Genomic DNA, 16995 nt, shown 5'->3' with positions numbered 1-16995 from the left:
CTAAATCAGAACCGGCCCCAGGCACGTAGTTTCTCCGTAGCTGGCTGCTACGTGTGGCCAGCGCTGTCCATGGTAACGGCTTTTGTGTAGCGTACTGCTGGCTTCCATTTTCTCAAACCCACGTCTTGAGGGGTATTAGCCCTCTTTGGTAGATGAGGAAGCTGAAGCTGCCTAAGGTCACGGCCAGAAAGGCCTTGGGACACCGAGTCTGCTCTCCGGTCCCCACGCTGCCCCGAGGCTCGTCAGGCCCGGAGGGCAGGCTCCGCTGCAACTGGAGGCGCTTAGGGGGACTCTCACCGGGTCCTGGCTCCGCCTGGTTCCCCTAGCGCGCTGGGAGCCCCGCCCACCGGAGGGTCCGACGAACCGCCACTTTCACGACGTCCAATGAGACTTAGCCGGGGGAGGGACGGGACGCCGCTGAGGGCCAATCTGATTGGGCTGGGGCGGGGCTGCGGTGGGGGTGGCCGGGGGAGCCGAGCGGCCGCTCCGCGGTCTTCCCAGCCCGGAGAGAACCCGGCGCGGGCTGCGTGCACGGGTACCTGCTGTGCGCGCGCCCGCCGCCCGCGCAGCCCTAGGTCCCGCTCCGCCCTCCGGGTCGTGGCGCCCGTCTTTTCCCTGCTCTCCCGTCGCCGCCCGTACCCGGGCTCGGGAATTGGGCCGGGGTAGGGCGGGAGCCGCGGGACTAGCGCCTGAGGTGGGTGCGGAGCGGGAGGCCGGGAGGCGGGGAGGCCGGGCGGACGGACTGGGCGTCGTGGTGGGGAGAGGCGGGCCAGGCTTTGGAGCTTGGGTCCCAGGCGCTCGTGCCCGCGCCGTGATACCCGTCTCAAGCCACCCTCGCCTCCGGGGACATCCCGCCCCTCTCGCTGCCCGTGGCCTCCTCACCCCTCTTGCCCTTTGTCACCTGTGCACCTGCCCTCTCTGCCCTGTGCTCCTATTCGCCCTCCAGACAGGACACCCGCCCAGCCTTACCTCCTCGGGACCCAGCACCAAATTAGACTCGTTCCTTCAGACTCATTCGTCCCTCTTTGTCGTCTGCACACTTGTCATCTCAACTCTTCATCCGCTCCATCACCCCATCCGCTAACATCTTTATTTAAATCCAGCCCAAGTCGTCATCCCCCTCCTCCTCCCAGGGTTTCCTCCCCCTGCCCTGATTATCCCTACAATTGTCCACTCAGCCCTAGGCTTATGTCCTCCCCCATCCCTGCTCTTTTGTTGTCTCTGCAGCTGTCCCCTCGGCTCTATTCATCCTCTCCCCAGTTATGCCAAACCCTAGCCCAGACTTCCCTCTGACCAGTGAGCCACCCTCCCCAGTTCTGTTCTGGCATTCCGCGGGATCAGTGCGCAGCCCGCTGCTCACCCAGCCTGGCCATTTCCTTTTCTCTTTCAGTCCAGCCTTCATTCTCCTACCCAGGGTACTCTCTCCCCCTCTCCCTGTTGATCCAGTGTCCTCTGGTCTCTCCCACACACCAGCTGATTTCCCTGTGCTCATAGATTCTCTTTTCCTTACTGTGCTCCTCTCCCATGCCCCCTGGCCTCAGCCGTCTGCACCCCCTCACTATTTCTCCTTCCCCCCCACAGGAGAAGCCATGGAGCTGAGCAGCAAGAAGAAGCTTCATGCCCTTTCCCTGGCTGAGAAGATCCAGGTGCTGGAACTCCTGGATGAGTCCAAGATGTCCCAGTCGGAGGTGGCCCGGCGCTTCCAGGTCTCCCAGCCTCAGATCTCACGCATCTGCAAGAATAAGGAGAAGCTGCTGGCGGACTGGTGCAGCGGCACGGCCAACCGGGAGCGCAAGCGCAAGCGGGAGTCCAAGTACAGCGGCATCGACGAGGCTCTGCTCTGCTGGTACCACATTGCTCGGACCAAGGCCTGGGACGTGACAGGGCCCATGCTGCTCCACAAAGCCAAGGAGCTGGCCGACATCATGGGCCAGGATTTTGTGCCCAGCATCGGCTGGCTGGTCCGCTGGAAACGCCGAAACAACGTGGGCTTTGGGGCCCGCCATGTACTCTCACCTCCGTTCCCCCCTGAGCCACCTCCCCCAGGCCTCACGTCACAGACCCAGCCACCTCTTTCCCTTAAAGACTTTTCCCCAGAGGACGTTTTTGGCTGTGCTGAAGTGCCCTTGCTGTATCGGGCAGTGCCCGGTAGAGTGGGTGCGTGTGATCAAGTTCAGGTGCTGCTGTGTGCCAACAGCAGGGGCCTAGAGAAGCGGCGGGTGTTGGTCAGTGGACTCCATGCTGCGCCAAGGTGCTTCTTTGGGGTCAGCAGTGAGGCTCTGCCTGCCTCCTACCACCCTGACCTGGGCATCCCATGGTCAGAGTGGCTGGCACAGTTTGACGAGGACATGGGGAGGCAGGGCCGACAGGTAGCTTTGCTGCTGGCTGCCCGAGTGGTGGAGGAGCTGGCAGGACTGCCTGGCCTCTGCCATGTGAGGCTCCTGCCTCTGTCTGCCGCTAGCACCACATCTTCCCTGCCCAGCTCTGTGGTCCGAGCCTTTAAGGCCCATTACCGGCACCGTCTGTTGGGCAAGCTGGCGGCTGTCCAGAGTGAGAGGGCTGGCACATCGCTGGCTGAGGCTGGGGCGGGCATCACAGTGCTGGATGCTCTGCATATGGCGGCGGCGGCCTGGGCCAAGGTGCCTCCGCAGCTCATTGTCAGCAGCTTCATCCAGGAAGGGCTGGCTCCCTGCAAAATGCCCCTGTCCCCGGACAAAGCCTCTGAGATGCCACCAGTCCCCCGTGGGCTGAGCCACGAGGAGTTTTCCCGCTTTGTGGACCTGGAGGGTGAGGAACCCATGTCTGGAGTGTGCAAAGAGGAGATGGGCACCGAAGACGAGCAGGAGGCCAGCAAGGATGGCTTTGAGCCCCTGCCCACCAAAGCTGATGCCCTCCGGGCCCTGGGCACGCTGAGGAGGTGGTTTGAGTGCAATGGCACTTCCCCTGAGCTATTTGGAAAATTCTATGCCTGTGAGGAGGAGGTGGAGCGGCTCTGCTGCCTGTGAAGGGCCCCTGCTGCTCACAGAGCCCCTCCTCTCCTGTTTCCCATGGAAACGCCCTCTGCAGAAGGCAGGTTGGGGGCTGGTCTCTTTCCCATGGAAATGGAGCTTTTGTGAAAGGTGTAGAAGGGAGACAAGTTGGGAGACCAAGTCTAGTCTCTGAGCAAAAGTTCTCCCAGCCCGGAGAAGAAGGGTGCAAAGGGGGCGGTAGGGAGGTGAAGCTAGTCTAGGTAGTTTCTGAACCTCTAGGGAGGCTGGGACTTGGGAAGGTGGAATGGGGGCTTTACAGAAAGGCCGATCCCTGGAACTCTGTTAAAAAATCCTGCTTCTGGAAATAAAGTTTTTAATCAGAAAAGACGCCAGGGTGTTATTTTCAGGGGAGAAGGGTGGAAACTCAACTCAGATTTTTAACTTAATAGCTGAGGGTGGCTGTGCTGCCGCTGTCTGGAGCTGTCTGCAGATGACCAGAGAAAGCCCCTTCCAGAATTCCAGCAGGAAAGACTCTCAGGGTAGGGGCATCCTCATCAGCTACCAGACAGATCCCAAGTATTGCCCCGGACATTCTGCTGCTCTGCTAAATTCACTCTCATTGCGGTGACAGCGGTGGTGGCAGGAAGGAGGGCGATAGGCTAGGGACATTCTAAGGTAACAGCAGCCAGAACTTGGAATAGTCGTTGGTTTTTTTGTTTTGTTTTTTTTTTCATTCATTTGATTATTTCACAACATCTCTCCAGCAAGGCCTCCTATGTGATGAGGTAACAAAGATGTGTCCCTGCTGGGCAGGAGCTTGAAGACAGTGACAGTGGTGTGTGATATGCAAAGTGCTGTGGCCCCGTAGAGCCTGGGAGACTCCTGGAGAGGTGAGTTTTGAGCTGCAGCTTGAAGGACAGACGGACGGATGGGAAGGACAACAGTCCAGGCCAAGGGGCTGCAGGCGTGAGGCCGGTGTGAGTGAAGGAGCAGCAGTGCGGCTGACGGAGGGAGGCAGATGGTCCCACCAGAGCAGGAGGGGCTGGGCCATTAGCCCTCCTAGCTTGGTGGTGGGGCACCCCCAGAGAGTTTCAGTCAGGGCAGGGACAGGTCATTTGTGGGGTTCCAGAAAACTGATATGTGGAGGGTGGGTGGAAGATGTGGGAGTGGAATGGTTTTACCTGGGAAGGACGTAGGCCTTGGACACAGACTCTGGCTGCTGAGGAGTCCGGCTCCAGGCCAAAATCCTACGTGTTCAGGCTGACCACAGGCTGTCACAAGCCAGTGTAGGCAGTTTTGTGGAGGGCGTTGCAGTAAAGGACTCAGGCGGCCCAGGGCAGCCCCTCTCATGCCTGCAGAGGCCCAGGTGCCTCTGCTGAGCCGCTCTCTACACCTTGATGCAGTACCTTTCACTCTAAACTAGCCCTTCTGTCCCTTCCCCCTGTCCACTTCACAGAGGAGCAGGAACCTTTTATTCAGGGGGCTCCTGACAGGGAGACCATTCCTGGTGTGCCTGGCGTGTCATCTGACCCTCACTCTTGTCGTCCCGTTGGGAAAAGTGGAACGCTCGGGAGGTTGTGGCTCTTTACTGCCTCTAGCTTGCACTGTCCCAGTAAGTGAATAAAGGCTGGTTGATACTTTCAGTGTGACTTGTCCTAATTGACCATCACAATACTTGGCAGCTGGACAGTGATGATGAGTCACTTTGAAACTGTTCTGAAGCCACCTGCTGACTTTCCTTTTCTAGCCTAAGATCCCAAATCATTTAGCCTTTCCTCACAGGTTCTATTTTTTCTACCCTGTATTCATTTAAATTGTCCTTCTTCTGAAATCATCCTAGTTCGGGCATACCTTTTGAAATGTTGAAACCGAAATTACACGATGTCATGCAGGGTCTCTAGTCCCTCTCCCCGCACAAGAACGCAGGACATGGTGAGGCCAAAAAGGAACACCCACGGAGCCATAGATAGGGGAGTCATACAATTTTATTCTCGTTGGGTTGGAGACACAGGAAGCAGGAGCCACACGATTCACAATCTGCCATCTGCTTCTCTGCCAACCAACCAACCAACCAACCAACCAACGTACCCACGGCAGTTATACCAGCGGCCAATGGCTAACTGGTAACAACTGATGGCCAACTAGTCACAGCTGATGGCCATCTACTACCCGAGCCAGCACCTTTCCACGTGAGGCTGAGAGCCTGGAAACTGTTCTCTGGGACTCTGTCCCCACACGATCACTAAAGGCTTGACCAAAGAAACAGAGGGGGCAGATTAGCTCTCTGTTCTCAGGTGTCAGATTCCTGTTAGGGCAGAATGAAACAGCCTTTCATTACTGACTTCTTGCCAGAGCTTTTTTTTTTAAAACCACAAGTAATCTCTCCCTTTGTTGCATTGTTATCACATGTCACACTTTGCCTCTTTTTAGGTGACTTCATTGGCTCGTTCAAGCCAGCTGAACACCTTGCTTGTGGGACAGGCCCAAAGCTAGTGCTGAACAAAACAGAGGACCCCTCCTCTCAAAACCCTTACTTTCTAGTAAAGGGAAATAAAGATGGTCAGGCAAACAAATAACTGCAGTGGTTTTTATAGCGATACGTGCCAGGATGAAAAGGAGTCATGTCACAGAGAGTGACTGAGGGTGGTCATGAATGTTAAGAAGGAAACATTCATTCTTCTGAAAAGAGTGTCTTCTGCAAAAGGAACAGTAGGTAACAAATATCTAAAGTTAGGAAAGCTTGACTGGTTTAAGGAACAGAAAGCCGTCCCTGTGGCTGAAAGTGAGAGAGGGCCAAGTAGAGGAGGAGGGTGGAGAGGTAGGCAGGGGCCTTGGAGCCAGCAGCATTTCAATTTCATGCTAAGTGAGACAGGAAGTGTTATTTGGGGGTGGGGAGATTTAGAGAAAGGAAGAACATGTTTTTATGTTTTAAAATTTTTAATTCTAGTTGCTGTGAAAAACATAGGAGGAGGTGGGGAGCAAAAGTGGAAACCAGAAACCCAAGTTAGGAAGCTACTGAGTTGATGGCACTCCCTCGTGGATAGCGTGTAAGGTATGAAGGAGTGAGAAGAATCAAAGACGATGTTGCGATTCCCAACAGATCTCGTTTTTTTTCAAGATCAGGCAGCCCTATCCAATTTTGCAGGTATTGCCACATGCCACGTAAGGGGTGGGGGTGGAGGGCAAAAGAAGTATGTCCATTGTTTCTGTCTGCTTCTCAGCCTATAATGAACACCATCCCAGTTCAGAAGAACGCAAGGCTCCAGGAAAGCAAAGGTGAGTAAGGCATAGTTCCCCTGTTCCTTAGGTGCTCACAAACCAGAGGGAGAAATAGCGAAGTGGCTAACAATACAGGTCGCTCGTGAGGATTACACAAATTGATATTTGCAAAGTGTGTTCTACTTGCCAGGCACTATTTTAAATACTATACATATGTTAGACATCATCAGACTTGGGACGATGACGAACTGGATGCAGAGAGCCTAAAAGCAGAGAGATGAGTTCCCCATCTTATATCTCTGCATTGCACTCTGAGCGATTTCTTCCCTTCCACCTTCCAGTTCTCTTCAGCTAGTTCTTTGGGGGTTTCTTCCAAATATACCAGGGGTGCCAAAAAAAATGTATACAAGTGGATACTTTTGTCAATGTTGCTCATGCAGTAGTTCGCTCTAATCAGAAGTGTCTGGGTGCAGATAGTAACCACTTTGACCACCTGTAACTGCAAAAGTCAAACGTGACTTGTATTCATCTTTTATCATCAATATATATTGAGTATTCCAATTTTAATAGTTTTTTCCTTTCTTAAAATGTGTATACATTATTTTTGGCACCCCCTGTATACAATCCTTTTTATAGTCTCTTTTTTCTTTTAATTCTTTTATGTATTTAAATATTTCATGCATGGTTATTTTATATTCTCTATCTGATAAATCTAATATCTGAAATCCTGGCGGGGGCACATCTGTTGCTTTTGTTTCTACTGATGCTTTAATTCATGGTGGCTTTTTGCTTCGTGGATCTGGTAATTTCTGTTGTGAGAGTTTTTTCAGTGGTTGTACTTAATCTCCAGAAAACTTGAAGATCCTGACTTAGGATGCTTTTTAGAAAAATTTGTAGTTACTCCTACCAGGCACGAGGGGGCGCTGATACCACGATAAATTAATTTCTGGGAGGACAGTGTCCCAGGCCTGAAAGGGTAGCATGGAGAACAAGCAGACGGTTCCTGGTTCACAGGGGAACCGATCTTACTCTTAATTTTTTTCCACCACAGGGAGAGAGGCAGATTTCTTTGTAGGTTTGCTTACTGGTGGGTGGAGGTTTTCTGATCTACGCTTTTACCAGAGGTGGAGCCCCTTCCAGGATCTTGACTTAATTTATAAGCCGGGTTCAGCTTGGACTCAAGATCTATCAAGTCTTCTGCTCCATGTGGTTCTTTAATGGTAATGGTCTTTAAGGTCATGGTGTTAGCGTTTGCTCCAAAGGCAGCTTTAGTTCTGACACCCTGGTTTATACTCACTTCCTTGTTTTGAAGGGGTCCTTGAGAAGTTGCCTTACTGTTTGCAAAGTTAGCAATGTTTCTTAAATTATGTTTGTTAGAATGGATCTGGAATCTAGTTGCTTCACAATAGGAGAGTTCTACATAAAGTCTAGCGCACCCGTCGGACAGAGGAGAAGTTGGGAAGACCAGTTTTCATTCATTCATTCATTCACTCACTTTTTCAAAACGATTTCTTGAGCACCTCTGTGTGCCAAGTGGAGTTTTGATGATGAGCAAAAAGAGCCAAGGTCTCTGCCTCATGGAGCTCACAGTTTAGAGGAGAAAATTATAATCAAAGAGTCACACAAATGAAAATATGTAATTACAGACTAGAAGGGGGAAGCATGAAAGTACAAGTCAGTGGTTCTCAAACTGGCCCGCACCAGCAGCACTTGGGAAGTTACTGAAACACAACTTCTCTGACCCTCCCAAACTTATTGAATCAGAAACTCAGGTGGGACTCAGCAATCCGTACTTTAACAAGCTTTTTTAGGTGAATCACTGGTGTAAGCCAAAGGAACCTGACCTAAACAGAGGGACTGGGGAAGGTTTCACTGAGGAAATGATACTGAAGTGAGAGCTGAAGGATGAGCCAGAGGTACACAGGCAGTGAGAAGAACGTGTGCAAATGTCCTGTGGTGAGAGGGAACCTGGTATGCTTAATGAACCAAGAGAAGGTAAATGTCTGTGGGCCTTGGAGGCTGTGAGAGGCGCTTGCCCTGATTCCTCAGAGTAATGGGAAGCCACTGAAGGGGACAAGAGGAGTAGGGTGACATGATCAGAACTGCAATTGAAAAAGTTGAGTTATTTGTCCAGATTCAGGACAGGACCAGGGCTGTAGTACAGGCATAACTTGCTTTATTGCACTTCACAGATGTTGTTACAAATTGAAGGTAAGACGCTCCACCAGCAAAAAGATTACGATTCGCTGAAGACTCAGATGATGGTTCGCATTTTTTAGCAGTATTTTTAAATTAAGGCATGTACATTGTTTTTTAGACATAATGCTATTGCACACAATGGACTGCAGTATCGTGTAAACATTTTATTTGCACTGGGAAACCAAAAAGTCATGTGACTCTATTGAGATACTCATTTTACTGTGGAGGTCTGGAACCGAACCTGCAATATCTCGAGATACCCAATTTCCAAGAAAATAAGACCTAGCTGGACCATCAGCGCAAAAGAGCATATAAGACCCAGTAATATTATATTATATTATACCCAGTTTTATAGTAAAATAAGCCTGGGTCTTATGTTAATTTTTGCTCCAAAAGACACATTAGAGCTGATTGTGCAGCTAGGTCTTATTTTCGAGGAAACATTATATGCCTGTAGTAGCATTGGAAAAGGAGGCAGTGAGTCCTAGGAAACTAGAAGCTGGGTTAACGGGTTGGGGATTCCTTTGAAGTGGGAGGAGGGACGAGGGAGAGCTTCCTTGAGACTGAGGGCGTATGTGTGCCACAGGGCACTGCAGCAGGAGCAAGTCGGTGACTTTGGGATGCTCTATGACCAGACACAGTTGGCCTTGTGGGCCTGGAGCTCAGGACAGTAGTCAGGCTAGAGACAGACACCAATTAAGAGTGACTTATCTCTGGGCGGCCGGTTAGCTCAGTTGGTCAGAGCAGGGTGCTCTTTACAAGGTTGCCAGTTCGATCCCCACATGGGCCACTGTGAGCTGCGCCCCCCACAACTAGACTGAAACAACCACTTGACTTGGAGCTGATGGGTCCTGGAAAAACACACTTAAAAAAAAAAAAAAGAGTGACTTATCTAAATGAAACTAAACTAAAACTAAACTCACTGTTCCCGTGAGTCTGGCAAAAGTGATTTAAACAAGAATCACCCCCAGATTGTGTCATTTTCCCCTTGACCTGCACATTACTGTCACTATACACATTAGTCGGTCCCGTCATTTCTCCTACTGTGACCACTGCTGTGACAAAATAAGTGCATGTGATGTTTGACAGTGGGAATCCAATGAGAGTAGTTAACACGTTTGCTGTTATAAGCCTTCAGACACCACCCTCGTTTTCACCCTCAAAGTAGTTCACTGACTGCTTCTTAGTTCTTGGGGAGTCCTTCTATCTAAATGAGTCTCAAGAATAATGACGACTTCCAAAATAATAATAATAATAATAATAATAATAATGACCTCTACTATCTGTTCATTCCTTAAGGAATTTAACATGCATATTATGAGACCCTGCTGACGTAAAAACATCTAGCTTTTAAAAATATCTTCCAGCTGCTTCCTGTCTGATCTTTGTTTATCTTTCCACCCTCCTTTCCAGCACTGTAGCGTCCCCTCCCGGGGCCTCTGAAGGACTGAGCTGTGACACAGCTCTGCCCACACCATGCCTAGCCCGACCCTGGCCTCAGCGCTGTTCTGCAGCCCAGGAAGGAGCGCTTGCCTTGGGCTAGTGGAAGGGGCTGCAGAGACCAGGTGTGAGGCCTGCCATTCTCTCTGGTTCTAAAGAGGGGATTGGAGGAAAGGAGCTGCAGCCCCCTCCAGAGATGCCTCTGGAGAGAACCAGAGAGGGAGAACGGAAGCGCGTGCCCAGGTACTGCCAAGGCAGGCGATGGGTGTAATTACTACCCCAAAAAGGATTTTTCTATTTTGTTCCCTTGCTAACTGGTAATGTGGTGAGAGATAGCAAACTACAGAGGACCACCTGACTTGCTGCTCTGTTTATAAAAGCCACTTCCTCTTTCACATGTGTGATCTTGGCTCCCTCCCAGCCACCAACTACGTCACTGACGCATCTGGCCCCAAATCTCTGGCATGTCAACGGTGCTGGACAGCCTTTGGGGCTCACAGGCCTCTGGGGCTCACAGGCCGACCAGTGAAAGGGATCTGAGGAAAGGGAGGTGCAGAAAGGGCAGTGACTGGCTCAAGCAGACCGTTTCTCCATACCAGGAACGTAGGCTTCCTGAACCTGTGTGCGAGTGGGGGCCCTAGAACTAGTTCAAGTCGCTTCTGTTACAGAACTCAAGGGGCTCACTGCTTGGGGCGTTCCAGAACTATGGTTGCAGTTAGGCAGTTTTTTTATTTACTTGCAGCAAGTAAAGGACAGGATTCAATCCAAAACTCTATCTCCCTGTCTGGAGGCTTAGCCATTGCTTATATACACTATTTGGTTAATCATATGTTGATTTCTTCTTTGCAGTTGGCTACACTTACCTGGTTGGGTTCCTCTGGAGCTCATCCTGTTTACAGCTGAGTCTGCAAACTACTGTGCTACGTTGTAACATTCAGCAAGAACAGCAGTTAGTAAGAACTGCCAGACCTGCAGGCCCTTGTCCTAGCTAACACTTCCCCTAGACGCATAACTTCCTTACTTAAAAAAACAGCCCATTTATGCTTGTAGGAGCTGCCAGAACACTGTTTTTTAAACTTGAGGGTGTGTAAAAGTCACAGGAGAGCTTTGTACCACACAGATTCCTGGGCTCCAGCCTCCGAGTGAGCTCCTAGTCAGTCCTGGGTGGGGGCCTGGGATTCTGCATTTCTAAGCAGCTCCGGGAGGTCCTGAGGCCACTGCTCCACGAACCACACTGGGATCACCCTGACCTCAATCAAAACTCAGTCAAAACTCGCAGACCCTCACCTACTGTGTGAGTTAGGGTGAAGGTCACACTTGGAACAGACATCAGAATTTAGCTGCCCAGGGCAGTTAGGTGGGCATTGCTCCCCAAATCGCCCAGGTTCCCAGCCAGTGGGGTACCTCCTGCATCCTCAGTAGTCTTTCCACGGTCACCATTTCAGGCAACACAGTGAGGAATTTCCTTGTAAGCAAACCACGGGCCGTTTGCTCACATCACACACTTCGCTTGCAAGAACACAAGCACAGGATCCCACAAGCTGCAAGGGAGGTTGGGACACATAGCAGGGCTCAGCGGCCACATGCCCTGTGGCCAAGCTATGACAAAGGAGGAACGATTTGGGGTGCCACCCCCATGAGCCAGTGAAGGACAGCTCTGATGAGCACACGCAGGGGCTGATGCCAGGTCTATCCCGGTGAATTTGAACTTAGGTGACTCCTGGGAGACTGTCACAGTCCCCAGGGAAAGCAGGGTAGCAGAGTAACCGGGCTCTGGAGTTGGGGGCTTCGATGCGTCCAGGCAAGTTGTGTGACATACCAGCCATGTGACGTCGGATGAGCTACATACTGTCTGTGGGCCGAGTCCACCTCCTCTGCCAACAGTGGTAAGAACGCTGTGATTGTTTTAGAGGGAACGCCCGGTAAATGGCAGGGATTCCACGGATTCAGGTCACCAGGAGGCGGACCCAGGTTGATCTCAGACTAGATCAGGACATTAGGGGTTACAAACTCTGCTCAGCTTTATTTCCAGTTTTTAATTCCTACTTTGTATTTGAGACCAGTAAAGAAAACAAGTGCCATCATCGATGGGAACAGGCCAGGAAGACACCCGAGGGGCAAGGAAGCAGTGGGGTGGCTGGAGTCGGGGAGGGAGGCCGGAGTGCATGGGCACGTCCCTCCTCAGGCATTGACCGGGCTGCTTCCAGCACCAGGCTCCCAGCTGGGAAGTGATCAGACGTGCGACCACTGACCTCAAGGAGCCCCCACTCTAATAGGGCAGGTGAGAAGTCAAACCACCACCATGACAAAGCACAGGCGAGGGCTATGATCAAGGCAGGTAGGGGATCTGCAGACCCCAAAGTCAGTCCGGGGCAGGGTGGAGGTGAGCAGAGGAAGGAGCCCAGGAGACAGTGCTCAGCCTGGGTCTGGGAGGGGGTCCAGTCACAGGGATGATGGAGTCACTCGTGGCACTGGCTACTGTGGACCAGGAGGGTCTAGGGCCCGAGGGGGAGAGAGGGCACAGCTTGTTCAGGGCTGGGCTGCCCGACCAGCAGGGGGTGGAGTTTGGCCTTTTTCCTGGAGGTGATGGGAAGTAGAGGATTCTGGACTAGCCGGAATGTCACCAGTACCACCGGTTTGGTTCGTTGTTTTACAAAGGAATCAAGGCAAGTGCTGCCGGGAGGCTGAGGCCAGCCTTGGCTTCTGGGCAGAGACCAGGACCAGTGGGGGTGGGGGCCTGCTCCCCAGCCCCATCTGCGTCTGTGAGGCTGGAAGGTGCCTTGACAAGGAAGGGTTGAGCCTCTTGCTTTGAATCTCAACCTGGTGCTTTCAAGTTGGCCTCTAGTCTGGGCAGGGAGGCGGCCGTCTCACTGGGGAGCTGCAGGCAGTGCCTGGTCACCTCATCCCCACGCGTGGAGGAGGTACTCGTAGCTGAGGAAGGTGACAGCATTCACAGGAAAGGCGCGGGCACTGTTGATGGTCAGCCCCCGGAAGAAGACCCCCAGTCCTTCCTGCCGGGCGCTGCTCACCATGCAGTCCAGCATGCCCCGGTACTCCCTCTGCTTCAGCCCGGCCATCTGCATCCTGGACTTGATCACATCCAAGGGGGTGGCTGTTACCCAGGAGGTGATGCCTGCAAATCCCCCTGCCACCAGCACTGTGGCTGAGCCTGGGGTAGAGGGTGCCCAGGGGAGGGTCAGATGGAGGAACAAAGCATCCTTCCCTCATTCTTCTCCTCCCCCATCCTCCGTAAGGGACCAGCTCCCCCACCCCACTCCTCTCTGTGCCCTATCGTCTCCCACCACTTCACTTACTGGGGTTCTGGCCATCCGGCGTGGATTGGCGACAAAGCCATTCATAGGTGACGAAGTAGATTCCCAATGTGGGGGTGTCCCTCAGTGTCAGAGCCCAGGCTCCCCGGAACAGCCCCCGGGGCCCCTCCTCCTGGAAGATGGAGGCTGCACAGTGCACGGGCCCCCGGTACCGGGGTGGGGGGCTCCCTGGCTGCGCCCGCGGCTCTGTCTGGTTTTGCAACCGAACTTTGATGAGGTCGAAAGGAGCCAAGCAGTAGGCCTGTAGGGAAGGACGTGTGAAGACCCTGGACGGGGCTTTGGGTGGGAAGAGTGGGCTTATCTTAATGAGGAAGGCAGTGGGCAGAGAGGGAAGCATCTTCTGTAGGACCCCGCTGCTCCTGCTGCCAGCTCAGCCTCTCATGCTCGAAGCTGGGGATGGGCCAGGGCCACCTCCTTAGCACCAGGCCCCTGATAGCAAGCGACACGGGCCCTCTCTTGGGGCAACAGTGCCCAACTTGCCTGGTACGCGCATGGAGCTCAGGGACAAGCCTGGGTTATTTTTCCAGGAGTGGGGGTAGGTTTCTAGTCTCTTCCAATCCAGGAATGAACACGTGTCTGCAGGGACTGGGTCTGAAGAAATGGTTCAGTCTGTGCCCATGAAACAGCAAAGGACTGACCCCTCACCAGGGTTAAGTCACCTCATTAGTGTTGGGGACTCAGCTTCATAGACTCTCCCTTCTCACCTCGTGTAGGACACCTCTTGCAGACTCCTGAGGGGTGACGGGCACGGGACCAGCCCTTCCTGCCTCTCACAAACCCCCAACTATTAGCTTCCCAACAGAAGGTGGGTGACGGGGGGGTCTGCGGGTCCTAGAACTCTTATCACCTGGCAAAGGCAAACAGGACACAGATTTGGGACAGTATTGGGACCCAGGGTGGGTGCTGGGAGGACATGGGGGGAGGTTGGGAGGAGGAGCTAATGTATGGGTCCGAGATCAACAAGGTCAAGATCAGCTGTTGAGGTGAGAAGTGAGGTCATAGCTGAGGTTAGCATAGCATCTGGGGGCTTGTGTATTAAGTGTGTGTGTTTGTTTTGTGGAAGATTCACTTGCTCAGTCCCTCAGACCTGGGAATGGCTGATGGCAAAAGAGGCTGGCGGTTGGTTCTGGCTGTGATCTTCAGAGGGTGGCAGGCCAAGTGGACTGGGGACCCTCCCTGTGAAATGGGACCTTGATGTCACCCTCTGGAGCCTACTGGCAGTGGCGAGCTGAGGGCTTCTCCAGGGAGTGTGTTCCTGAGTCCCAGGCGGGAGCCTGGGAGCTGAGGACATGGCTGGGCCTAAGGTAGGGTGGCAGACGGGCTGCTTAGGGCCCCTGCCCTCCCCATCCTGTGCCCACGGGGCAGCGGGGACATCAGGCACGTCCACCTTAACCAGCCAAAAGCGACTTCTGTGCACAGCACACAGTCCCTGCCCTGTTCTAACTGGGGTCACTGCCCACCTCTTCCTACCTCTACACTAAAACATATTTTCTACCCCAAGAACCGGTTAAACTGAAGTCCTGGGCTTGACAGCAAACCAGTCCCATCGGTCCCTGGACCCAGTCGCCACCGAGACCCAACAGGCCCCACTTCTGTTATCTGTTCTCTCCAAAGAGCTGGAGGGGAGGCTGACTTAGGAGCTGGGCCCGGCTGGGCCTAAGCCAGGGCGCTTGGCGTGGGGCCTCAGTTCCCTTCTTTGCTTCTGCCAGGTTTCTGGGCTTCAGAAACAGGCAGGCATGCACCCAGCACAAGAAACGGCAGAAGAAAAGCCAGGGCCTTTGGGGTCCATGAATCATTAATTCACTTGGGTGAGCCCGCTGACTGTCCTTGGTCCTTGCTCTCTGCCCCGTGAAGTCTGTCAGGAGCTTCAGGGCAGGCGTGACCTAAGGAGCCTCGCTGGGGAGTGGGGTGGAGCTAGGCACACAGTCCTCAGTCTCTATGCTCAGGCCCCCCGGTGCCTGGAGGCCCCTCTTCCCTCCACCCCACCCCTCAAAAGCCCAGGTACTTCAGTGCTGAGAACAAACATCACACCAATGATGGAGCTACTTAATGATTAATACCCTGGGGCTCTCCCAGCAAGCTCTGTGGACTCAGGCTCTGATGGGGCTCAGACTGCGGCCACCCAGGTGCTACAGGCAAAGGGCCTGAGCAAGACAGGGGCTGGGGGAGCGCCAGGACCGTGTCCTTCACCACTGGGTCCAGAGCTCTGTGGGGGCTGTCAGTTCTCCAGGGTGAAAGGTCACCTTGGAGACAGGTCTCCCCACAGCCCTGAGGCTAGCAGTCTCCTCCTGAAGTGGGCAAGCCTCAGAGGGGGGCCCTCTCAGCACCATGTCCTGCACCCCCCGACCCCGAGCGCTCTCTGCCTTGTGCCCCTCCGATCCCCATGACCCTCCCCTTCAGGCCTGCCATCTGGAAGGCCACAGCTAAGCCAGGCAGGTCAGTGGGAGCCGCAGGAGCTGCCCATTTCCCCACCGTTCCCCCACATTCCCTGGTCTGCAGCTGGCAGTCACCAGACAGGGCTAGGAGGGGAAGGAACGAACTGACGGTCACTGAGTGCGTGTGTGCGCGCCCCCACGATGCCCTGACCTGCAGGAACCCCCCGATGCAGCCGGCTATGAAGACATGCGTGTAGCTGGGTGGCTGCGCCCGCCGCTCCTGGTGGGAGGTGGCCGTGAGCACCAGCAGGGAGTTGCTATAGACCCCGAACAGGACGGAGTTGACCACGGCTATGCTCGCGATGGGGAAGCTCATCCCCTTGAAGAAGCCCAGGAGCTGCAGGGAAATGGTGCTAGAGTGGGTGGGGGGGTGGGGGGGTCTCCCCTTTGCCCTTTCCAGCCCCGGGCAGGCCTCCTCTGGCTGGAAAACCACTCTGAGTCTGGTGCAGGGAGGTGGCCAAGGCTGGGACGGCCTCAGCACCACCCTTGGGCCACTAAGCTACCACCCAGCCCCCAGTGGCCCCCGACTGGGGTCGTCTCTCTTCCCAAGACAGAGCCCGGCCTGGAGAGAAGGAAGCTCGTGCTCACTGCCGGATGCTTCCTGCCCCAAAGCTCCACAAAGAAGCAGGCCACCCACCGACTCATGGCGGTAAGTCTTGACCATACAATCCACGATGCCCCGGTACGTGTTCTGGGTCTGTAGCCGCACCTGCATGGGGAGGACAGAGCAGGCAGGCCAGCTGGGCATGGCTCCAGGCCAGCTCATCCCGCTGCCCCTCGAGCAGGACGCCAGCAGGGCGGGAAAGGCAGGAAAAAGCCTGTCAGCCAGGCCCTGATCTCAGGGCATCCTAATGTTTGGTTCAGGTGACATCTTTCATTCCTTGGGTGCCTCCTCTAGACTCACCTTTACAGTGTCAAAGGGGTGTCCCAGGACCAAGCCCAGCGCTCCTGTGGTGACAAGAAGATGCTATGAGTGAGGCCCCTCACGCCAGGCTGAGGAAGCAAGTCTGTGCTGAGAGGAAAGAGGGCTTCAGGCAGGCAGAGAGAGGGCAGGCCTTCCTGACAGACTCCAAAGAAATTCCAGCTGGCCCCTGGGAACCCCTCCACACCCGGCAGTGGGCTAGGAAGGTGTGGGGACAAGGGGACAGCAGCAGAGAGCTCCTGGAGGACACACACACATGCAGAAGGGAGGCACCAACCACGCACATACGGGCCTCGGGAAGCGCACACCGGAGCATCTTGCTGGCTTATCTAACCCTGGGGCTGGATGGAGTCTCCACGGCTCCCCTCCTGCCAGCTTCACTCCTTCCTTCCTTCAACTCACAACCACTGTCCAGTGGGGGGAGCGGGGGCTTGATCCAGACCAGGCCCTGCCCTCCCAGCCCTCTGCCCCCCTCAGTG

At 54.1% G+C, this 16995-nt stretch overlaps 2 protein-coding genes across 9 annotated transcripts in view; one reads left to right on the top strand and one right to left on the bottom strand.

Annotated features, from left to right (window-relative positions):
- Positions 1-490: 490 nt before the first annotated feature.
- On the top strand, positions 491-3299 carry TIGD3 (tigger transposable element derived 3). The gene is made up of 2 exons (XM_033120775.1): positions 491-694; positions 1582-3299. The coding sequence occupies exon 2, from the start codon at positions 1590-1592 to the stop codon at positions 3003-3005; it is 1416 nt and encodes a 471-aa protein (XP_032976666.1). The 5' UTR covers positions 491-694; positions 1582-1589; the 3' UTR covers positions 3006-3299.
- Positions 3300-11848: 8549 nt separating this feature from the next.
- SLC25A45 (solute carrier family 25 member 45) overlaps positions 11849-16995 on the bottom strand; it is a 15270-nt gene continuing 10123 nt past the window's right edge. For all 8 annotated transcript variants that reach the window (XM_033119960.1, XM_033119958.1, XM_033119957.1 and 5 more), the window contains 5 exons: positions 16499-16542; positions 16232-16303; positions 15746-15931; positions 13142-13400; positions 11849-12996 (listed from right to left, as the gene is read on the bottom strand). In XM_033119960.1, coding sequence (XP_032975851.1) covers positions 12728-12996; positions 13142-13400; positions 15746-15931; positions 16232-16303; positions 16499-16542 — 830 coding nt within the window. In that variant the 3' untranslated portion in view covers positions 11849-12727. The remainder of the gene's footprint in view (positions 12997-13141; positions 13401-15745; positions 15932-16231; positions 16304-16498; positions 16543-16995) is intronic.

Source organism: Rhinolophus ferrumequinum, chromosome 11 (assembly GCF_004115265.2).
Source record: "Rhinolophus ferrumequinum isolate MPI-CBG mRhiFer1 chromosome 11, mRhiFer1_v1.p, whole genome shotgun sequence".
Classification (NCBI taxonomy): Eukaryota; Metazoa; Chordata; class Mammalia; order Chiroptera; family Rhinolophidae; genus Rhinolophus; species Rhinolophus ferrumequinum.
This window is presented reverse-complemented; position numbering and strand designations above follow the sequence as displayed.